This window comes from Henckelia pumila, chromosome 2 (genome assembly GCF_033568475.1).
Source record: "Henckelia pumila isolate YLH828 chromosome 2, ASM3356847v2, whole genome shotgun sequence".
Classification (NCBI taxonomy): domain Eukaryota; kingdom Viridiplantae; phylum Streptophyta; class Magnoliopsida; order Lamiales; family Gesneriaceae; genus Henckelia; species Henckelia pumila.
Window position 1 is genome coordinate 2766261 of NC_133121.1, and position 25376 is coordinate 2791636.

A 25376-nucleotide genomic window follows, 5' to 3' on the forward strand; every position below is an offset into this window, starting at 1 on the left:
AAAATTAAAAGAAAATATGCTAATGAACAAATTAATTAAAAAAATAACTCTTAATTAATCTCATTACTAATTTAAATAAAAATAATTTATATTTAATTTTTAACAATATTGCTGCTCAATTTTTATTATGGTGTGTAACTGTTAGACATCCGATTTGTGTCATTTTGTAGTCAATAAATATTTGGATTTTTTTTCACCTTCCAAAAGTAAAATAGTTTACATTATAAAAATATTAGCCAAATATAGTGTGTGAAATTTTATATTATATAGTATACATAGTTTATCAATAATTAACTTTGAGGTAATAATTAGATATAAATAAAAAGTTAAATCCATATTAATTACTATGCAATAAATCACCTCCTAAGGTTTGACTAAATTTTTAATCCTTTTTTGCCCTTGTTTTTTACCTCATTTTTCCATAATTGCCCATAAATTTTTTTTGATTCCTACACAATTTGGGGGCAAAGTTATAAATTCACAATGAAAAACTTTTGTGACGCCCGGGGCTGAGGAGGCGGGGAGTGATCGTCGATGCCAAAAGATTTCACGGACAATGAGCGGCTCCTGAAAGCCTTCTAGGCGGTTTTTGTACAAAACCGTGGCTAACATAGTCACGGTTTTGCATACAACCGTTGTTATTGTAGCCACGGTTTTGCATAAAACCGTTGCTATTCTAGCCACGGATTTTTAAAAAACCGTGGCTAAAATAATCACGGTTTTATAACATAGCCACGGTTTTGCATAAAACCGTGGTTATTTTAGACACGGGTTTTTTAAAAACCGTGGCTAAAATTGCCACGGTTTTTTGCAAATCGGTAGATCCATTATGACCATCAACTGCTATAAGAAAAACTCATAAAGACAACATTTTTTTTCAGTATAGTAGGGGGTTTAAAACTGTTGTAGAAGATCATATAGTTAAAAGTCAAGCTCAAAGACAACAGTGAAAAATTGTTGTCTTTGAGAGAAGACAACAGTTTTTGACTGTTGTATTTGAGCTTGAATTTTAACAATACGACCTTCGACAACAGTTTTAAACCCCCGATTACAACTGAAAAAAAATCCCAACAATACATTCCATGATATTAGTCACGTAAAACAAATCCAAACATAGTCCAGAAGTTCTATATATAAGATGGTGTATTTAGCATAAACTTGTAAAAAAAAAAAAGCACGTTGATTTGAGAGCATTATTGAATAATTGACTCCACACATAATATTCTTGTCAAACGGAGTATTTATCAGAATATGTTTTACCTTCCTAAGTACATATCATGCAGCTATCAAAGCAAATACCACTAAGAACAAGATAAAGGGCCCACTTTCCCAGCTATGCGTTGTAACCTACACCACAATTATAAATATAAACACAAGGGACATACAAATAATAGATCAGCTCACAACATTCAGAAAAGCACTAATGAGAATTTCAAATCCTTACCCTCTCAGTAGAAAATAATATTGTATGCATTAGCTTCCCCTGACTTGTTTCAAATCCAGTTCTCAGAACAACTGCCAAGCAACCACCATCTCTCCGCTGTATGTTGTAATATTTTTGTGCCACCAAAGAGAACATGTTTGAACTCACAAAATTATGAATCTCAATTTATTTAGAATGAGGACTGGGGATTCCACATGAGTAACTGAATTGCAAAATTTACAATGCATTTAATCAGCATAGCAACATCCATTAAGAAGTTTGGATTTCCTTGGCTATCGCACGTGAAACTCAATTACAAATTTTAGATGAATAGCCACGGTTTTAAAGAATAAAAAAATAGAAATGAATAATTGAAGACCCATTATTTGAAATATTTTTTACATTTAAAATTACGCTCCAACAAATTTTGAAAAAATTTCAAATACCTTCAATATATCGACTTCAATATAATACCTACAACTAATAGGAAATCAAAATATAATTTACAATTCAAATGAATTAAAATCAAGAACCTTGAAAGATGAAGAGGAACTCTGACAGATATCCTGAAACCAAAAGAAAAGAAAAGCAAAATTATCTATAACATTAGAGCGCACCCACCATAGGTTCTACTGACTTAACATGACGCAAAATGGCCAACACACAAAAATTGAAGCGCACCCACTACTTACATATCCATGAACAAACTTTCAATTAAAAGAAACCCCATAGTCAATTATACTATATAATACTATTTAATTCTAACAAACTAGCTAGCTACTAACTAAAGAAAGACTCGTATATATTTTTAATTTCTTTTAACGAAATATATAGAGATAAGACATCATACCATGTGCTTAGGATGTAGTGGCCGTGCCATTCTTATCTCACTCCAAGTGATGAACTTCAACTTTGATCAAAGTTTAGCGACTTCAAGTTTATGCTCAAGATTTCTTTTGGTTTCAAGCCTTGTAAAGCGACACGATCTTTCTAGATTTAACTTCCTTCAAATCAAAGCTAGAATAGAATCAAGCTCAAGCCTCTACCACCTATGCTTGGTTCAAGAAACAACAACAAAAGGAATAAGCTCACCTAGGTCATGGCCGAACACTCTACCCATAGATTACACTTGAATGAGCTAAGAATAGAGGGAACCAAGTTGTGATGGAGGTGATCCAAGCTAGGCCGTGGATTTGTCTTCCAAATGCCTCAAGAAAAGTGAGTTGTAGAAGATTGGAAAATGCTAAATGATTACGGAATGAAATGGTTGATTCTTTTGCTCTGACATGCCTCCAATTATTCCAATGATGACTTATGGTTTTGTTTGCCACATGCATGCCTTAATGAGATTAGTTAATATAAATAAAGTATTATTGGGTTAAAGCTTGAAATGGCCGTGAGGTTCCCTTTCAAATACCTTAAGGAATGTGATTTGTTTTCAATGTTATTGAATGGCACATGCAAGACTTTATTGTGTAGGACATCAATGCATAAAATATTCTTCCATGTGAGGACAGGGGATTCCATCGGGTTGTTTAGTGAATTGGGAATCCATACCTTGAATTGAAAGTATTTGTAGTGTAGTGTTCCCACTTGCATTAGTTAATGCTTGAAGGCTATCATAAAGACATTTTTTCCCACTCTTCATCTTCTCAAACCTTTTTGCTGTGAAACACTGAAACCTGAACATAAAGTTACATGTAATGACAGTAACAAACTGAGTTTGGGGAAGATACAGCAAGGTCTTTTGGGACGTTCCTGATCAATCCATACCTTAATTGTCAAATAATTACCACAATAATTTTAACAAACTCGGTGTCATCCTAATTATTCCAAACATGTGGCAATTATCATTCACATCATCATAACATATATATCAACTTCCAAATGATTCAAATATTCAATCCTAGGGTCGAAAAATACTAAAATCTTAATTCTGAAAAATTCGATAAATGCTAAAAATTTCCAGAATTTATAAACAATTTCTAAGGCATTCCAAGACCCAAATATCCTATAATTCAACGCAATAATTCAAAAAATCCTAATATAAATAATCTGAAATTCGAAATAAATTCCTGAAAAATATTAAATTCGATCGTTACCTCCAATCGGCTCAAATATAGCACCTACAACCAACATACAATCATAGAAATTCGAATTAACCAAAAATTCCCAAATTCAAAAACCCTAACTTTCGAAATATGGCTCAAAGCTACGAAATAGAGCTTCAAAATACCTAAACAACCTATTTTCCTATCGTATGCGGCAATCGGCGACGGATATGTAAACCAGAGGAAACAGGTATCACTAGCTAGCTCTCGTCACAACAATTCGGGAACTACTCTCGGATTTAAATTTCGATCACCGATATAGAAGTTATGGGTAATTGAAGAAACGAAAATGGATGGGAGAAGGAGAGAAGAAAGTCGCGTGAAATACATGGGAGGAAATAGAAAATGATTTTGTATGTACGTGTGTGTATTTTGTGTATCTTTATATATTTAGGTTTAAAATTTGATCAGATCAATATTATTTCAATTTTTATGTGCCATAAAAAATTTAAATATATATTTTAATATCGTCTATATATTGATATTTTTTAATATATATTTTTAAAACATCAATTAATAATTTGACTTAATTATAATATTTTAATGAGTAAAAATTAATTTGATATTTAAATTATTGGTTAAATGTCAAATTAGTATATGAACTTTTGTTAATGGTTAAATTGGTATATGTCCACTTGATTTTAATCAAATTATTATGAAGAAAATGATATAATGGTCTTTTGATAATACAAATTAATTAAAACAATAATATTATTTTAGTTTCAAAACCAGTTTCATCATTTTTGTCCGTCAAAAAACCAAAACGACTTTTAATTTTTTATTAGTCATATTCTCTTATAAAATGATAACCGACGGCGAACATACGGTGATTTAAATCGATGGAAAATGTTTGAAGAAGAAAAGAAAGAAGATGGAAGGGAGATCGAGCGTGTGAGGCAGTGAAAGTGATGGGTTTTGTGGAGAGACAAGATATATAGATATATATTTATATTTTATCATAATATAACAATAATAATATTATCTATACTATTAATTAAGGGAGAGGGGTGAATAGTAACTACTTTTTTGGTGAAGCCTTTTTCCTTAATTCCAAGTCTACCCTTTCATACATTAACTCCTAAACATATTTAATTTTGTAGAGATGCTTAATTTCTCATATTTTATATAAATAATTATCTTACTAAATTTTATATCATATTTATTTTTGTACAATATGGTAATTAAATGGAAATTTTTAAAAAATAAATATGCAAACATATTATGTTTCACACACACACAACGTGTGTGCCAAGTTGCTAGTTATAATTAAATGTGTGTGTTCAAAATATTTACTTGTGGTTAAAATTTGACCTGATTTAAGTTATTTCAACTCCTATGTGCTCTATAAATCAAATAAATATGTTAATATTGTATATAAATCTATATTAGGGAAAACTATGTGGACCAATTTTTTACAAAAGAAACAAAAAATGTCAAAAACATAATAATAAATGGGGGAGGATATGAGAAGTACATGTGAATGAATATTTAATTCTTAAGTATATTATATGGAAAATATTCATGTTAATTAGAACAAAATGAAAAACTAATATGAGAAATAATTTAAAATATCTTAAAAACCAAACTGAAATTTAAAAATTTAATTTACAAAATATTATCAAAGTTTGGGGAAAATAAAATATTTTTAATATTAAAATTAATATTAAAAAGAATATTTATATATATATATAGAGCAGCTGATCTAGAAACATGTAGCAGCTGCTCCATCTCACTAGCGCAACTGCGCCCTTCACAAGGCGCAGCTGCGCTAGTTCTCTAGCGCAGAAGCACTATGTCTTTAGCGCTTCTGCGCAAGAGAAACTCAATTTAGCGCGGCTGCTTCCCCAGATTCCTCAACCCTTTTCTTTTTTGCGCGTCTGCTCCAAAGTTTAATCGCGTCTGCGCCTCGGTAAAATTTGGTTATTGATTTTATGCGCATCTGCTCTTATTTTGGCACACCTGCTCCGGCTAATTATTAAAACCTTTTTCCAAAAATCTCAAAAATCAAGAAAATTAAATTCTCGCTAAGTAATTGTAAAATATATGCTAAAAGGAGTTCAAAACCATAAAATTGAATATCAAACACAATATTTTTCAAAATAAAAATATTTGTTAAAATCGTTGTTGAATACCCACGGTTATTTAAAACTATGGTTACTTTTAGCCACGGTTTTGTAATTTCCGTCTTATTTTTAGCCACAGTTTAAATAAAATCGTGGTTATTTAATCACGGTTTTTAAAAATCGTGGTTAATTAGGCACGGTTAATAAAAATCATGGCTATTAACCACGATTTTGAATAAACTGTGCTAATTAAACTTTCACTTTTTATTTGTTTATTAAAAAACAAATATCTCGTTATGGCGGATTTTAATGGGTGTTTTGATGAGTTTTTCTAATAAAATAATTTCAAATTAAATATTAGTAGAACTTAAGTAATATTTTTATCAAAATAATATTCAATAAATTTTTACATAGTTAAAATTAAAATAATGAAAAATATTTTATAACATTCAATATTTATTTAATATTTTTTTTCAAAATATTATTAAGAAAAAAAAATATAAAAAATCAGAATTTTAGCTTAAAAAATATTTATTTATTTTTTATTGTATCAATTTATTCATTTACAATTATTTAGATATTTTTTAGGATTTAATATAATATAATTTATCTAATACTTCTCGTTGAAATATATAATCTATCTAATATAATAATATTATGTACAAATAAAAATTTTAATCAAATCACTTTTTAATATATAACGGGAATAAATAACAAATACATGTTTTAAAATATTATTTAATTATTTGGAATAACAATAATAATAATTTAATGTTTGTAATAATAATTTTGGCAATAATTATATAAAATAATTACTCAATAAAAAATAATATATTCGATAAGTATTTTTTTTAAATGGCTTGTTTTTTAACCACAGTTTTGTAAAAAATCATGGCTAATTTAACCACGGTTTATTAAAACCGTGACTAAATTTAACCACGTTTTATTAAAACCGTGGCTAAATTTAACCACGGTTTTTTACAAAACCGTGGTTAAATAAAATAACCATGGTTTTTTAAAAACAGTGGTTAAATATATAACTAACCACGGTTTTTTAAAACCGTGGCTAAAACATAGCCACGGTTTATATAAAACCGTGGTTATTCAACCACGGCATTAAAAACCGTGGCTAACTTAGCCACGTTATTCATCCACGGTTTTAAAAAAATTGTGGCTAAATTTGTCACGGTTTAAACAAAATTGTGGTTAATTAGCCACGGTTTTTGAAAACCGTGGCTATTTAACCACGGTTTTGATAAACTGTGGGTAAATTTTTTAAAACCGTGGCTAAATATCCAATTTTTTTGTAGTGACTGAAATCGCAAAATGACAAACATACCGGACCAAAAAAGCAATTTTCTCATAAAAATTTTATCAATTATCTGCGAATTATTATGAAAAATTTGACATAATTTATCAACTAATTACGCAAATTTCTACTCTACGTGCATGCAGACCCTCGATCACATTTTCAAATTTTTTTTTTAGTGATTCGTAATGCTATTGTACGTTCTTATATTCTATTAATTTGAGTATCCCGAATGGCTAGCTAATAACGAAAACATAATCATGTATGGATAGGATTATATATATATAATCACATGCATTAATTTTAATATACAGCCTTCTATTAATTTTCAACAAATTAAAGTTTGAAAAAATATATGTATATTGCGTGTATTATTTCTGTATCGATTATTTCAGAATTAAATCTATTTTTTTTTGGTTTAGCAATATAAAGTTGAAATTTCTTTTACGTATATTGCGTTTTATTTCTACAAGCTAAGGTAAACAATTAGAAATGTATTATTTTTCTTACGAAGCATATCAAAAAAACATTTCACAAATAAAAGAAAGGAAAAATTGCTTTTTTGGTCCTATATGTTTGTCACTTTGCGATTTCAGTCCTTTATATTTTCAGATTTCAGTTGTAGTCCGTTATCTTTATTTTTTTTGCAGTTTTAGTCTTTTTATGACGTGACGCTGATGTGGCACCAATTCAGTGCTGATGTGGAGCTGACGTGTACAGTGTTACGTAAGCATTTTCGAATAAAAAGGACAAAAATTTCCAAAAATCAAAACATGCAGGACTAAAACTGAAATGTGAAAACATAGAGGATCAAAATCGCAAAATGACAAACATATAGGACTAAATTTGCAATTTTACCTAAAAAAATTATAGACATTTATTTGTAAATTTAAACATGAACAAAATCTATTGATTATTATATAATATTTTAATTAAATATTTATATTTAAAATTCTTAACATATTTCTCCTAAAGCGTCACCATACAGACATCAATTTAATAATAATAATAATAATAATAATAATAATAATAATAATAATAATAATAATAATAATTTAAGAGACAATGAACAGATACGTACATTCAGAAACTATATATCATTTGAAAAATAACTAAATACTACAGTCCCTTAGAAATTTCCCAAGAACCTAATTTTATCAATTCCTATAATTTCCCTGTCATCATTGCGTTTATGAACATCAAATCATCATAATAGAAATATAATAAGCCAATTCATTGTATTATGATCATTTTTTAACAAATTAAAGAGCCAAAACCTTATCTAGCTAGTGCGCCAACTAATTAACAAATTTTGGTTGCTTTTTCACTTTTGCAAATTGATATATATATTTTCAATGTCCCGAAATCATTTTAAAAAATTTTCCCAAAAAAACACTCTAAAAATTAAGAAAACGAAACCTAGCTAAAATCGACCAAAATTGTACACCTATATATACTAGTGGCAATAAAGAAACAATGTGCATGCATGCGTGAAGAGTCTTTCGTTTTCTTTGTATGTATTAATGTATATTGCATGTTTGATGAAATATATATGCGAAGTGTTGAAAAACATATTATTATTATGTTGAATATTGAATATTGAATATTGAATGTTGAATATTGAGTTGTAAAATGTGAAAAATTAGTGTGTGATGATGTAGATGATGATGTATTAATTTTTGGACTAATCTCAAATGTGGATCTATAAATAGGTCTTCATTTGTGATGAAAAATACACAATTGAGTTGAGAAAAAAATATTACAAAGTGTAGAGTTTGATATATTTTGAGTTTTGAAGTATTTACCTTTTACCGTAAATTTTTACTTTTTCACAACACGTTATCAGCACGATCGCTCGAAGCTTCTCTATAATTTTTGACGCTCCAAAATACAAGAAGAAGTCAAAAATATTCAACAAGTAAGAATTTTTATTTTACTATTTATATATTTTTATTGTGTATATATTAATATATAATATCATGTTATGAAAAAAAAATAAGTTTTTTTCAAAACTTGTTATAAATCCTGGGAGGATGTTAAGACGACATCGCACACTCCCGGTAAGGAATACGACAAGTATAAAAGCCTCTAAAGTTTTTAAATAATAACGTGATATATATTTATTATGAATATATACTAACTGTATTAATATATAATTTTATGTTATTATATAAAAGGTTGTCTATGACACTGGCCTTATAATAACGTGATATGATATATATTATTGTGTATTTATATACTAACCATATTCGTATGATCTCATATTATTATATAAAAGGATGTATATGACACCGAGTTTATAATAATGTGATATGATATACATAATTATTTAATTATGATTATCATTATATGCATTGCATCATTATCACGAATTTTTATTCAACACATACTCGATTTTTTTCCTTACCCGCAACGGTCACAAACGATAACAAAACGACTAGTTTTTTTCCTATAAATATGTTCAATCAAACTCATTTTCAATCACACCAAATTCACTCTTTCTCTCAAAAAAAAATTTTCTCCTCGGTTTTTTTCGAAGATGATGATGATGGCATTTATAAGGCTATTTTTCATAACACTATGACCATCATGCTCACGAGTCTTGCACTCACCAGCGATTTTCCACCACATACTTTTTCTCTATTTGTACACATACTTGTACTCATCGTTTATCCATTATTTTGCATTGTCATATTAATGGAAATTAACTTATAAAATGCATTGTTATTTTCTAGTACCACCATGTCAAATTTGGCAAAACTTAAATTCGTTGCTCTCGATATCACTAGAAAAGAACAAAGAATTGTTAATGAAGAATCATAAATTCCGACCCAATGTATCTACGGTATTTTCAGAAGCAAATGTCGTAAGTAAAAAATGAAAACCAAAATCAAAGTCATAAACTAGATTTTGGTCGAGGTCGAGGATGTGGTCATGAACGTGGACGTAGAAATGATCGCGGTCTTTGTTACGGCCGTGGATATGAAAATAATCAAGATAGTTACTTCAATAACTAATCTCAAAAGAACGTCACGAACCACCCAAAAAGGTAGCATGAAAATATGAGTGAAAATAAAAATCACTCAAAAAGATATGAGAGTGCTTGTTATAAATGTGGCACTCCAAGACATTGGTCACGTACCCCTGAGCACTTATGTAAGCTCTTTAAAGTATCGATAAAGGGGAAAGAAAAAGAGACCAATTTTGTTGAAAACAGTAACCATTTAAGTGGTTCAACTTATTTCAATGCTGCCGATTTTTTCAAATGATTTCGAGAACATTGATTAATATATTGGTGGGACTGAAATATAACATGCTATATTTTTCATCCATTCATATGAAACATGCTATATTTTGCATATATATATTATCCTTGATTTTATTTATTGCATTTTTTTGAAGTATGAAAAATGCTATGAGCAAAGATAAACCCATGGAAGTTTGCATACCCGATAGTGGTACAATGCACACTATTCTGCGAGATGAAAGATATTTCTTGGAAATAAAACCAACAAAAACAATGGTGAATACCATATCAGGTCCTGTAGACTTGATTGAAGGTTGTGGCAAAGCACAATTTTTGTTACCAAATGGTACAAAATTTCTGATAAATGATGCTTTATATTCACCACAATCGAAAAGAAATTTTTTGGGTTTTAATGACATATATTCTCATGGATATGATACTGAAACGATAACTGATGGAAATCAAAAATATATGTGCCTTACCACATATAAATCAGGAAAGAAATATGTGGTTGAAAAATTATTAATGCTCCCTACTAGATTGCATTATACACATATAAGGTCAATCGAATAAAATATGGTAGTTAATAATTTTCAATATTAACCAATTGGCATGATCGATTGGGACATCGTGGTTCAATAATGATGCGAAGAATTATTGAAAATACGCATGTTCATCCATTGAAAGACCACAAGATCTTTCAGAATAATAAGTTTCAATGTAAATCATGTTCTCTTGAAAAACTTATTATAAGACCATCGCCAGCTAAAATCCAAACAGAATCACCCACATTTCTTGAACGTATTCAGTGTGATATTTGTGGGCCAATTCATCCACCATGTGGACCATTTCGATATTTTGTGGTATTGATAGATGCCTCCAGCAGATGGTCACATGTATGCTTATTGTCAACTCGGAATGTGACATTTGCAAGGTTAATGGCTCAAATAATAAAATTGCGGAATCAATTTCCCGATTATATAATCAAGAAAATAAGACTTGATAATGCTGGAGAATTTACTTCCCAAACTTTCAATGACTATTGTATGTCAATGGGAATTACTGTTGAACATTTTGTTGTTCATGTTCATACACAGAATGGATTAGCTGAATCATTGATTAAACGTCTACAACTGATTGCTAGACCAATGATTATGAAAACAAAACTCCCTATTTCTATATGGGGACATGCAATTTTACATGCTGCGGCATTAATTCGCATCAGACCAAGTGCATATCATAAATTTTCCCAATTGCAGCTTGCATTTGATAAAGAACCAAATATTTCTCATTTGATAATTTTTGGATGTATGGTGTATGTGCCTATTGCACCACCTCAACGATCAAAAATGGGTCCTCAAATAAAAATCGGTACTTATATCGGTTATGATAGCCCATCAATCATTCGATATCTTTGAAAGAGTGGGTGCCCGGATAGCCAACTTGTGACTAAGGGCTTTTATGACTCTTTGTGTAAACAATCTTTGTTTAATATAATTTATATTTTATTAATGGCAATGACTTTATTTTTCTTCATATTGTTATATTGTGATATACTATTGTTGTTTTGATAAAGACCTTGAATATACTATAGTGTATGTAAGATGTGATAGTACATGGGGATGACTATCATGAAACACATCTTATAGTCACTGTATATTCTAAACAGTTCCTAGTCGATTGAGCCGTTCGATAATAAGGATAAGGATCGCTCGAGTTTGAGACTAGCATTTGCGATGCAGAGTACCATGTTTCATTGGTAAGGAACATAGAGATGTTCGAAGCATGCAAATGGATATTCATATGATGAATGATCGAACTACCCTATTCGGACTTTTCAAGTGGTTATCACTTATCGAGTGGATAAAGTCCGCGGTTTTGGTTGTACACCATTAGTCTTTATTACTTGAAACATCATTGAGACTCTATATGTTAGTACTGTACTTTGACTCATTTACCGACTCTATTGGGGTAATCAGGTGTCGGGATTGGGTATAGTTACGACACATATAGGAGTCGATGCTTTGTTGTCAAGGATTCACCACATACTTGCGAGTGTGGATTTCCTATGCGATCTGAGGAGATATTAGTGTGACGAATCTCTGGCCAGAGTACAGGATGTGTTTTAGGTTAATGGTTATCTTAGTAACACATGCGATGTCACTAATAGATCTCCAAGATGTTGTGCATAGTTATCGAATCTTGAACGACTCTCAATGCACCAATGGTTGTTGATTTGATCGAGATATTTGGTTGAAGGGACCGTACTGTACGCTAACCAAAATCTACTGGTTCTTGCAGGCACTATCAGTAATACCTAAGGAATCATGGGGCGATGTTGCTAGACGCTCTTACCATGATTCGTTGGGTAAGTCGGAAATTATTGTTCCGAGTCACAAGGAGTTGTGAGCCCACGGCTAGCTGTATTCCTGAACCATTGAGGGTTACACAAGTAATGGATTACTAAAACCCCGTAGAGATAGTTAAATTTAAAGAGTTAAATTTAATGAAAGAAAAATTGGATTTCTCAACTAAAGGGAGTGAAATTTCCTAAAATGACATAGTGATAGGCATTTTTGGAAATCACTGAATTCGGATTCAGAAAAATTATCTTGACTCTAAAAGATGCAGAAATGATTTCTGTGCACATTGATGAAATCAGTTTATCAATCGGAGTCACAATGAATTTTATATTAATTTCTATAACAACGGGCTTGGCTTGTTGGGCTTAAGTTATGGATTGTGGGTTTTAAGGAGTTAGAGTCCTGATACAATTATAACTAGAAATTATCTATAAATAGAGGTATTGGGTTCGAAAATCAAACACTTTGTGTCTTATAATTTTCCAAATTACACTCTAAATATTCATTAACAGATCATATCTGTTTATTCTTTACGCAAAACTTCTGATTGATTTCTAGTGCAGTCAATCAGAGGGTTTCTGTTTTCTGTTCGTGGACCTTATTCCGGTGATTGATCGTGACGCCATTGGTTCCCGGGATATACAAGAAGAGCAGATTAAATTATGTTGGTGTCCATAATCTCGCTTCGAGATTGGAGGTAAAATATTTAATTAATTATTATTTATTTTACTTGTGTGATTTAATCGTTAAACGTTTTGATACCCATGTTATGAAATTGTTTCATATAAAAAAAATAAAATTTTTAAACTTCCGCTGTACCGGGTATCGATTCAATTGATCTGAACACGGTTTTCCTACAGTGATATCAGAGTCAGGTTGCTCAGATCAAACGATTAAATTAATCGATTGTACAAAAATTTTTGGCCTTGGGTTTTTGAAACAAAACATATTTTAAAAAAAAAAATCAAAAAATCAAAAATTTTATTTTTCTGACGGGCAAGAAAAAAGGGCAGTGATTGGATCATTGCCCAGGGCAGCGGCGGGCTGCCCAGCCCGCGCCCGGTCAGGGCACGGGCTACCCGGGATTGTCCCGGGCAGCCCGGAAAAATTAAAAAAAAAATTGATTTTTGAAAATTTTGAATTTTTTGAAATTCTAGTGTTTGATCCGATCGAAAAAGTTTTTGATAAGATCACGAGGCATCGGATCGAATTGTTCGAGTCCGAAATTTTTAAAATTGATTTTTGGATAAATTTGAATTTTTGGAAATTTTAAATATTTTATCCGTTAAATTGAATTTTGAAAATTGATTATTTTGGTACAATTGATGATAAGATGTGATCTTATGGATGGATAAGATAAAATATGATTTTATCTTTTAAATTATGATTCCACAGCATGTTTATCCAATTATTTAAATTTTGAATTTAAAATTGGATAATGGGATGATCGATTGCCATAACCAATTTTGTAGGTGTATGTTAGGAATTTACATTTGTCTTATTGTTGTTGGTGTTTATTAATGGGCTTGGTTTATAGCCCAATATGATTGTCATATGTAATAAAAGTGGGCCTGGTTTATGGCCCGTTTCCACCCCTACAAATGTATCACATATTTGTCATCGAAATTTATTGTAAATTTATTAGACTTAGTGGGAGACAAAGATTTGAAGAAATGGTGGGCCCAGCAGACAATGAAGACTGAAAAATAGTAAATTGGAAGCTCAATTTAATAGGATTGCATTGCATACCTGCATATTACCTAAGATTGGACTTAAACTCGTGATTGGCAACCACAGATCGAATAGATAATGGGATCGATCATCCTTAAATAATATATGATATTATTGATGTATGCATGTTTAGAACAAATTGTATGAATCCCGCAAGCATACATAAAAATTAATGACAAATTTTCAAAATTAAAAATCCCTCATTTTAAATGTGATTTAAAATTTATATCAAGATTAATAAAAGGGAATTTAAATATTGTTTAAATTTTCCTACCTTCCATCAACGATCAATGTATGAGATGCTACCCGCGGATATGGTCCGGCTCATATTATTGGGGGGACCGTTCGTCGGAAAGCTGTACATTGGATCGACAAATGTTGTAAATTGGGTGGAACTCCCATGGGATCGGCTCATATTATTGGGGGATCCACATGGCGACCGTCCATCACAACTTAATATTGATGGGTCATCTTGACATGTCACAATAAACGGCGTCATATTATTGGGCCCTTATTGGACATGAGGTAAATACAAGGGGGTTACTTTGGAAGTAATTGGGCTCTACCTTTTGAAAATTATGGTTGGCTGATATTATTCGGGACTATGATTTGTCAATTGGACTCCATGTTCTCACTAAGGAAAAAGTTTCCCATTTTCACTAGAGGGTGGTGAAATCGTTAAAATAGTGGGAGTGTAATTCATAAAATTAAAATTCGCCATATTTTATGTCTTAGTAAATTAATTAAACAATCACTGATTATTGTCTGTTTCCTTTTCAGTATATCGTTACAATGAATTCGCGTAATCCACTATTTGCAATTCTCGAACAAAACAAACTCACTGGCGCAAACTATACGAAATGGTTCCGTAAATCACTTCGGAAAAGGCTTTCTACGTGTTAGAGAAGCCGCCCTCAAAGGAAGCCCCGGCAAATACAAGTCCGGAAGAGTTGGCCAAACTTGATTTATGGTGGGACCATGATATCAAGGCCAAATGCTACATGCAGGCTTCGATGTCTGATGAACTCCAGAGGGATTTGAGGATGCCGTGAATGCTGCTGACATTCACAAAGCACTCAAGGAGCTATTTGGAGCTCAGTCAAGGTCGGAGAGGTATGCCACTGTCAGAGAGCTCATGACAAGCTGCATGCGAGATGGGACTTCTGTCCATGAGCATGGGGTGCGCATGATTGGGCTCATTGAAAAATTTGTAACACTCGACTTGACTTTGGAGCATGAACTCAGCTCGGACTTGTTACTCCTTTCACTTCCTTCATCGTATGACGGTTTTGTGGTGAACTTCAACATTAACAAGATAGAGGCCACCCTTGAAGAGATGGTCAATATGCTTGTCACATATGAAGCCATACTAAAGAAGGATAAATCGGTACTCTTGGTTGGGTCCTCTTCTAACTCGAAGAAGGGGCCAAGTGGAAAGGGTAAGAAGCGTTCTGCCCCGCCCAAGAAGAGTGTACCGAATAAGAAGGGGAAGGCCAAGGTTTCATATGAGAAGAAGGATGAAAACGTTTGCCATTACTGCAAGAAGCCCGGTCATTGGAAACGTAACTGCAAGGAATACCTCGATCAGTTGCGAACTGAAAAGGGTATGTTTTACATTGAAATAAATGTTTCTCTTAATACTTCTTCTTGGGTATTGGATACCGGATGTGGATCTCACATTTGCAATAATTTGTAGGTGATGACAAGAAGTCATAAGCTAAGGATGGGTGAGACCCAACTGAGACTCGGGAATGGTTCAAGAGTCGAAGCCAAAGCGATAGGAGAAATTTATTTAATTTTGCAAAACAATTTTAAGTTATTTTTGAGAGATATTTTGTATGTTCCGGATTTGGTCAAAAATATTATTTCTATTTCTATGCTTGATAGAGATGGTTATTCTTGCAATTTTGTGAATGAGATTTGCAATATTTACAAGAATGAATGTTTGATTGGAAATGAACAACTTGAAAACGATCTATATAACTTAAAATTAAAAGACGTTTCAATGAATTATGTCGATAAACCGGTAACAACAAATAAAAGGAAAAACGATAGTCAAAACCCGGCAAATCTTTGGCATGCTAGGCTAGGTCATATTTCCTCAAGGAGGATGAACAAGCTAGTGGGAGAGGGCATGTTTGATATGTCTGATATTAACTCTCTACCTACTTGTGAATCCTGCCTGAAAGAAAAAATGACTAAATCTCCATTCAAGGGGAAACCTGAGCGTAGTCAAAATCTGTTGGATTTGATCCATACAGATGTTTGTGGTCCACTTAGAATTGGTACTCAATTTGTCCACACCTACTTCATTACCTTTACTGATGATTATTCAAGGTATGGGTATTTATATTTAATGAAATATAAGTCTGAAGCATTTGAAAAGTTAAAAGAATTCAAGGCTGAAGTAGAAAACAAACTAGGCAAAAGTATTAAGGCACTTCGATCGGATCGTGGTGGAGAATACTTAAGTGCCGAGTTTTTGGACTATCTAAAAGAGAATGGGATTCTCTCTCAGTGGACTCCTCCTATGACACCACAGCTGAATGGTGTTTTGGAGCGTCGTAATAGAACCTTGTTGGACATGGTTCGATCCATGATGAGCTTCACTGAGCTCCCACCATCGTTTTGGGGCTACGCGCTTGAAACGGCGGTTTTGTTGTTGAACAACGTTCACACTAAAGCAGTAGATAAAACACCATACAAGTTATGGAATAGCAAAGCTCCTAAGTATTCGTACTTGAGGATTTGGGGATGTCCTGCTTACGTGAAGCAGACAGTGGGAGATAAGTTGGATATTCGATCCATCTTATGTTATTTTGTGGGGTATCCGAAGAATTCAATCAGATATTATTTCTATCATCCTGCTGAAACAAAGGTGTTTGTTTCAAGGAATGTCACCTTCTTGGAGAAGGAATTCTTATTGGATAAGAAAAGCAAGATGATGGAACTCGAAGAAATTTGAGAAGAACCCGAAATACAAATTAACGATCCTACACCTCAAGAATCATCACAAGACACGCCTATTGCTAGAAGATCCGAGAGGACTTCTAGGCCTCCTGTTAGATATGGTATTCTTCATGAAGGGGATCAAAGTGAACCCGATATTGGATGTGATCCAATAAACTTCAAGGAAGAAATTTCTGATGCGGATTCTAATTTATGGCTTGAAGCAATGCAGTCGGAAATAGACTCGATGCATTCAAACCATGTCTGGTCTTTAGTAGATCCTCCTGATGGAATTGTTCCAATAGGATGTAAATGGATTTACAAAAGAAAACTTGGGCCTGATGGCAAGGTGTTGACCTATAAGGCACGATTGATTGCAAAAGGTTATACTCAAAGACAAAGAGTTGACTATGATAAAACCTTTTCACCAGTCGCAATGTTCAAGTCCATAAGAATCCTAATTGCCATAGCAGCATGGTATGACTATGAGATATGGCAAATGGATGTAAAGACTGCATTTCTTAATGGAAACATTAAGGAAGAAATCTATATGATGCAGCCTGAAGGATTCACCTCCATGGGAAGCGAGCATAAGGTATGCAAGCTTCAGAGATCAATTTATGGTCTAAAACAAGCATCAAGAAGTTGGAACCAGAAATTTGATGAAACAATAAAGGATTTTGGTTTCATTAAGAACCCGGAGGAACCATGCGTGTACAAGAAAGTAGTTAAGGATGCGGTAACATTCTTAGTACTTTATGTTGATGACATCCTACTCATTGGGAATGACGTAGGGATGTTGCAGTCAACAAAGATATGGTTATTAGGTAGATTCTCGATGAAGGATTTGGGTGAGGCATCCTATCTTCTAGGGATACAGATCTATAGAGATAGATCTAAGAGAATGATAGGACTCACTCAAGCAACCTACATCGACACTATATTGAAAAGGTTTTCAATGGATGAGTCCAAGGGAGGACATCTACCTATGTGTCATGGAGTTTTTCTATCCAAGTCTATGTGTCCCAAGACTGACGAAGAGATAGAGAAAATGACACATATATCATATGCGTCAGCCATAGGTAGTATCATATATGGGATGATATCTACTAGACCGGATGTGGCCTATGCTCTGAGCATCACGAGCAGATATCAATCCAATCCAGGTAAAATGCATTGGAAAGCCGTGAAGGATATTCTTAAGTACTTGAGAAGAACTAAGAATATATTCATGGTTTATGGTGGAAGAGAATTGAAGTTGGAAGGCTACACCGACTCTAGCTTCCAAAGTGACGTGGATGACTCGAAATCAACCTCTGGATTTGTATTCGTGCTCAATGGCGGTGCTGTCTCTTGAAAGAGTTCCAAGCAAGACACCACAGCGGATTTCACCACTGAGGCAGAATACATTTCAGCATCAGCTGCTGCTAAAGAGGCGGTTTGGATGAGGAAATTCATCCAAGAGTTGGGTGTGATTCCAGAATCTGTTGGTCCAGTCCCGGTGTACTGCGACAACACTGGTGCCGTTGCTCAGGCAAAAGAACCAAGGTCTCATCAAAGATCCAAACACATACTAAGGAAATACCAAATCATCCGGGAGATCGTGGAAAGAGAAGACATTACAGTCGAGAGAGTGGCCTCTGCAGACAATATCGCTGATCCGCTTACGAAGCCCTTGCCAGGACCATTGTTTGCAAACATCGCGAAGCAATGGGATTACGTAATATGACTAGTTGGCTTTAGGGCAAGTGGGAGATTGAAAGAGTGGGTGCCCGGATAGCCAACTTGTGGCTAAGGGCTTTTATGACTCTCTGTGTAAACAATCTTTGTTTAATATAATTTATATTTTATTAATGGCAATGACTTTATCTTTCTTCATATTGTTATATTATGATATACTATTGTTGTTTTGATAAAGACCTTGAATATACTATAGTGTATGTAAGATGTGGTAGTACATGGGGATGACTATCATGAAACACATCTTATAGTCACTGTATATTCTAAACAGTTCTTAGTCGATTGAGCCGTCTGATAATAAGGATAAGGATTGCTCGAGTTTGAGACTAGCATTTGCGATGCAGAATACCACGTTTCATTGGTAAGGAATATAGAGATGTTCGAAGCATGCAAATGAATATTCATATGATGAATGATCGAACTACCCTATTCGGACTTTCCAAGTGGTTATCACTTATCGAGTGGATAAAGTCCGCGGTTTTGGTTGTACACCATTAGTCCTTATTACTTGAAACATCATTGAGACCTATATGCTAGTACTGTACTTTGACTCGTTTACCGACTCTATTGGGGTCATCAGGTGTCGGGATTGGGTACAGTTACGACACATATAGGAGTCGATGCTTTGTTGTCAAGGATTCACCACATACTTGCGAGTGTGGATATCCTATGCGATTTGAGGAGATATTAATGTGACGAATCTCTGGCCAGAGTACATGATGTGTTTTAGGTTAATGGTTATCCTAATAACACATGCGATGTCACTAATAGATCTCCAAGATGTTGTGCATAGTTATCGAATCTCGAACGACTCTCGATGCACCAATGGTTGTTGATTCGATCGAGATATTTGGTTGAATGGACCGTACTGTACGCTAACCAAAATCTACTGGTTCTTGCAGGCACTATCAGTAATACCTAGGGAATCATGGGGCGATGTTGCTAGACGCTCTACCATGATTCGTTGGGTAAGTCGGAAATTATTGTTCCGAGTCACAAGGAGTTGTGAGCCCACGGCTAGCTGTATTACTGAACCATTGAGGGTTACACAAGTAATGGATTACTAAAACCCCGTAGAGATAGTTAAATTTAAAGAGTTAAATTTAATGAAAGAGAAATTGGATTAACAACTAAAGGGAGTGGAATTTCCTAAAATGACATAGTGATGGGCATTTTTGGAAATCACTGAATTCGGATTCAGAAAAGTTATCTTGACTCTAAAAGATGCAAAAATGGTTTCTGTGCACATTGGTGAAATCAGTTTATCAATCGGAGTCACAATGAATTTTATATTAATTTCTATAACAACGGGCTTGGCTTGTTGGGCTTAAGTTACGGATTGTGGGCTTTAAGGAGTTAGAGTCCTGATACAGTTATAACTAGAAATTATCTATAAATAGAGGTATTGGGTTCGAAAATCAAACACTTTGTGTCTTATAATTTTCCAAATTACACTCTAAATATTCTAAGGGTTTTTCGAAATCCTTGTCTCTCCCGGAGAAAATTCAAACTTGTGATTTTTGTGAAAAATTACAATTCTGAATTAACAGATCATATCTGTTTATTCTCTACGCAAAACTTCTGATTGATTTCTAGTGCAGTCAATCAGAGGATTTCTGTTTTCTGTTCGTGGACCTTATTCCGATGATTGATCGTGACGCCATCGATTCCCGAGATATACAAGAAGAGCAGATTAAATTTTGTTGGTGTCCATAATCTCGCTTCGAGATTGGAGGTAAAATATTTAATTAATTATTATTTATTTTACTTGTGTGATTTAATCGTTAAACGTTTTGATACCCATGATATGAAATTGTTTCATATCAAAGAAAAATAAAATTTTTAAACTTTCGCTGCACCGGGTATCGATTCAATTGATCTGAACACGGTTTTCCAACAATCTTGAGCCTCAGACAGGCGATATGTTTATAGCACGTTTTGCTGATTGTTATTTTAATGAAGAAATCTTTCCAATGTTAGGGGGAAAAAAGAAACACATCGAAAAAGAAATCACATGGTATGTACCATCATTGTTACATTTGGATCCAAGGACCAAACAATGTGAGAAAGATGTACATCAAATTGTGCACATGCAAAGAATTGCAAATCAAATTCCAGATGCATTTGCAGACATAAAAGGGGTAACAAAATCATATATACATGTTGTAAATGCCCCTGCTCGAATTGAAATTCCAAAGAAACAAATTGAAGACATTCATGATGTCATAAAACGCTTGAAGCGTGGAAGGCCAGTTGGTTCCAAGGATAAAAATCCTCTGAAAAGAAAAGGCATAGAGAAACACGATGATCATAAAATAAAAAATGGTGTTTCAGAAGAAACGCCTGATGATGAAAATGTTCTGTCAGAACCACAAACTGACGAGAATCGTGAAATCTCTATTAATTATATTAATACTGGTAAAATATGGAACCGAAAAGACATAGAATATATTGATGATATATTTTCTTATAATGTGGCTTATGACATCATAAATGAAAATGAGGATCATGAACCAAAATCTTTTGGTGAATGTAAAACTCATCATGATTGGGCCAAACGGAAAGATGCTATCCAGATTGAATTGGATTCGCTGAATAAACATAATGTTTTTGGACCTATAGTCCTCACACCTGAAGGTGTAAAACCTGTTAGATACAAATGAGTTTTTATTCGAAAACAAAATGAGAAAAATGAAATAGTCAGATATAAAACTAGACTTGTTGCACAAGGTTTTTCTCAAAGGCCTGAAATTAATTATGAAGAAACGTATTCTCCTGTTATGGATGCAATTACGTTTCGATATTTGATTAGTTTGGCAGTGTCTGAAAATTTGAAAATGTGTCTTATTGATATTGTTACAGCTTACTTATACGGATCACTTGATAGTGATATATACATAAAAATCCCTGAAGGATTTAAGATGCCTGAAGCACAAAGTTCAAAACCCAGAGAATTTTATTCTGTAAAATTGCAAAGATCATTATATGGGTTAAAACAATCCGGCCAAATGTGGTATAATCGGCTAAGTGAGCACTTGATGAAAAAGAGATATGTAAATGATCCAATATGCCCTTGTGTTTTCATCAAGAAAACAACATCCGGCTGTGTAATTATTGTTGTATATGTTGATGATTTAAATATCATTGGAACGAATAAAGAAATTCAAGAAGTTATGATGTACTTGAAGGAAGAATTCGAAATGAAGGATCTTGGAAAAACCAAGTACTGTCTGGGTTTGCAAATCGAACAAAAAGAATGTGGAATTTTTGTTCACCAGGAAAATTATACAGAAAAGGTCCTTAAACGTTTTAATATGGATAAATCAAATCCATTAAGTAATCCAATGGTTTTAAGATCATTAAACATAGAAAAAGATCCATTTCGTCCATGTGAAGGTGATGAAGTTATTCTTGGTCCTGAAGTACCATATCTAAGTGCCATTGGTGCCCTTATGTATCTTGCAAATTGCACTAGACCTGATATATCTTTTGCTGTAAATTTATTGGCAAGATTCAGTTCATATCCAACAAAAAGGCACTGGAACGAAATTAAACATATATTTCGTTATCTACGAGAAATGACAGATTTGGGACTTTTGTACTCAAAAGACACCAATCAAAGTATCATTGGTTATGCTGATGCTGGATATTTATCTGATCCACATAAGGCACGTTCCCAAACCGGATATGTATTTACTCGTGGAGGCACCGCAATTTCTTCGCGTTCACAGAAACAAACACTCGTAACAACTTCATCAAATCACGCTGAGATTATTGCGCTATATGAAGCAAGCCGTGAATGTGTTTGGCTAAAATCAATGACACAACATATCCAAACTTCTTGTGGATTATCAGTAGACAAGAAGCCTGTGACGTTGTATGAAGATAATATTGCATGTATTGCTCAAATGAAAGAAGGATACATCAAAAATGACAGAACCAAAAATATCCCCCCAAAGTTCTTTGCCTACACTCAAGAGCTTGAGAAGAATAAAGATATTGATATCTGCTACATTCAATCAAGTGAGAACTTATCAGATCTCTTCACAAAGGCACTTCCTATGGCAATATTTAGAAAGCATATATATAACATTGGGATGCGCAATCTACGAAATATGTGAAAAATCACTCATGTTAACATGAGGGGGAGTTTACGTGGCTGCACTCTTTTTTCCTTACTATGGTTTTTATCCCACTGGGTTTTTCCTAGTAAGGTTTTTAACGAAGCAGTATAAAACACGTAATGAAGACAATCATCATATCACGATCATCGTCACAAGGGGGAGTGTTGAAAAACATATTATTATTATGTTGAATATTGAATATTGAATGTTGAATGTTGAATATTGAGTTGTAAAATGTGGAAAATTAGTGTGTGATGATGTAGATGATGATGTATTAATTTTTGAACTAATCTCAAATGTGGATCTATAAATAGGTCTTCATTTGTGATGAAAAATACACAATTGAGTTGAGAGAAAAATATTATAAAGTGTAGAGTTTGATATATTTTGAGTTTTGGAGTATTTACCTTTTTACCGTAAATTTTTACTTTTTCACAACACGAAGATTATTTTTTAAAAAATATTTTTAGATTTTGTTGAGATCTTCAAAACATATTGTCTTCTCCCAAGGCCGAGAAAAAAAAAAAAAAAAAGTACCTGGTCTCAAACCAATTTGTGTCGTGTTTCTATTTTCTAATTATAAAAAACTTTAAGATAGTCTAATTTGTATCATTATTCGATATGTTAAAAAAACATATATATATAAAATAGGATACTCTTATTAATCACACACAATTAATTAGATTCACTCATAAATGATCGTCATGAATATTGCATTATCAATATTATACAAAAATATATAGAGAATAAAATCAATCAAACTCCAGTACTATATTATCATATTATATAAAGTGTTGTCATTTTAATAATATAATTGTAAGGGAATGGAGGTTGCATATAAATAGATTGAGGTGTTGTCACAAGATGTTGACAACACCTACAATAACACCTTGAGTAATTTGCAGAGGAATATAATTTAAACGTGAATAAAATAAACAAGCAACCAAATAAATAAACTCAAATGATTTAAGCAAGAGTATAAAATACTCTTGCAGCGCTTCAAGGCAAAACTTCACTAGAAAATAATTCAAGAAGTTTTACAAATCCTAAAACTAGTGATCATTGTAAAAATCAATTTCTCAAAGCATATGAGAAAATAAAGAGTAAAAGTTCTCCTAAAAATTTTATATGAAATAGAATAAAGAAAACGAATTAAGGAGAAAAATCTTGAAGTCAATATCACACCAACACACTTCTTGATCAATGATCTTCGAGAGTTCTTCAAAGCTTCAAATAGTCTCGACCGATACAAGCTTCAGACCAATCTTCAGATCTCTTTCAACGTACGTATATGCAGCAATTTAGTAAATCTCAATTAATCGGTCTCTCTCTTTCTTGTTGTACGTCAATCTTAATATATAGACAAGACTCATTCTTGTCTTAGTTTTCTTGTAGGCGTAAGATTTCTCAAGATTTGACCATATCAAATCTACATAGATGAAGAAAGATATGTGTTAGATATGATGTGATAAAATTATAATAAGCTTAACAATATCTCAAATCAACTTAATAAAGAAAATAAATAATATATATAAGTTACTTTATGTTCAAAAAATACAAAAGATATTAAATAAAATCTTGGAAAAATAAGTTTTTTGGTCCATTAACTTGTTTATATTTTGGTTTTGGTTCATTAACTTTTCCGATGTGGATTTTGGTACACTAACTTTGCTTTTTCAGTGTTTTTGATCCAATTGCATACTTGTCAACTTCTGATTGGTCCAAAATGATGTCGTGGACCAATCAGAAGCTGACATGGATGCAGTTGGACCAAAAAACACAGAAAATGAAAAGTTAGTGTACCTAAACGCAAATCAGAAAAATTAATGTAACAAAACTCAAAGGGGGTAAAATTACTGGACTAAAAAACTTATTTTCTTTAAATTCTTTTCAAAACTTGAGAAATTTAAGGAATAAAATATTTCTTTCAATAATTATTAACAATTCCGATAAAATTGTTCAATTCAAAGAATAATGTAATGCTTGAACTTTTAAACAAAGATCCGTGCTTTATTTTCTAATTGCATTCTGTAAAAAAATTAAATTATTATATTACAAAAATTATTCATGTATATAATACGTACATACATGCAACATTTTTAATAACATATATATGATCATCATTGATTGATATTATTATTTACAATCTGAATAAGATTTTTTTTTTTTGAAAAACTGAACAAAATTGGTTATATTCATAATATAATGAACCATGTTAGCGATTTTAGATTAAATGTCAATTTCAACGTTTAATTAATGAAATATTTAGATGTATCGGATCTGTCCGTCCCTCTTCCGGATATTGTACATATTGAT

The 25376-nt window shown here is 32.6% G+C and overlaps 1 protein-coding gene across 2 annotated transcripts; it reads right to left on the bottom strand.

Annotated features, from left to right (window-relative positions):
* Positions 1-1224: 1224 nt before the first annotated feature.
* LOC140879365 (probable manganese-transporting ATPase PDR2) lies at positions 1225-2695 on the bottom strand. Of its 2 annotated transcripts, none has more exons than XM_073283044.1 (5): positions 2516-2695; positions 2274-2427; positions 1957-1989; positions 1445-1540; positions 1225-1347 (listed from the first exon to the last, which is right to left on the bottom strand). In XM_073283044.1, exons 2-5 carry the CDS (start codon positions 2301-2303, stop codon positions 1276-1278), a joined length of 231 nt encoding a protein of 76 aa, XP_073139145.1. In that variant the 5' UTR covers positions 2304-2427; positions 2516-2695; the 3' UTR covers positions 1225-1275. The 2 variants fall into 2 exon arrangements, with proteins under 2 accessions (XP_073139145.1, XP_073139146.1); XM_073283045.1 differs by having other exon boundaries at positions 2274-2440.
* Positions 2696-25376: the final 22681 nt, after the last annotated feature.

Bases quoted from the DNA above. Each gene is read 5' to 3' on its own strand.
- LOC140879365 (XM_073283044.1), bottom strand. From the start codon at position 2,303: ATGGCACGGCCACTACATCCTAAGCACATG. The intron at 1,990-2,273 runs GTATGATGTCTT...TTTTGGTTTCAG, and splicing joins CACTACATCCTAAGCACATG to GATATCTGTCAGAGTTCCTC. The intron at 1,541-1,956 runs GTTCTTGATTTT...TACAACATACAG, and splicing joins GTTCCTCTTCATCTTTCAAG to CGGAGAGATGGTGGTTGCTT.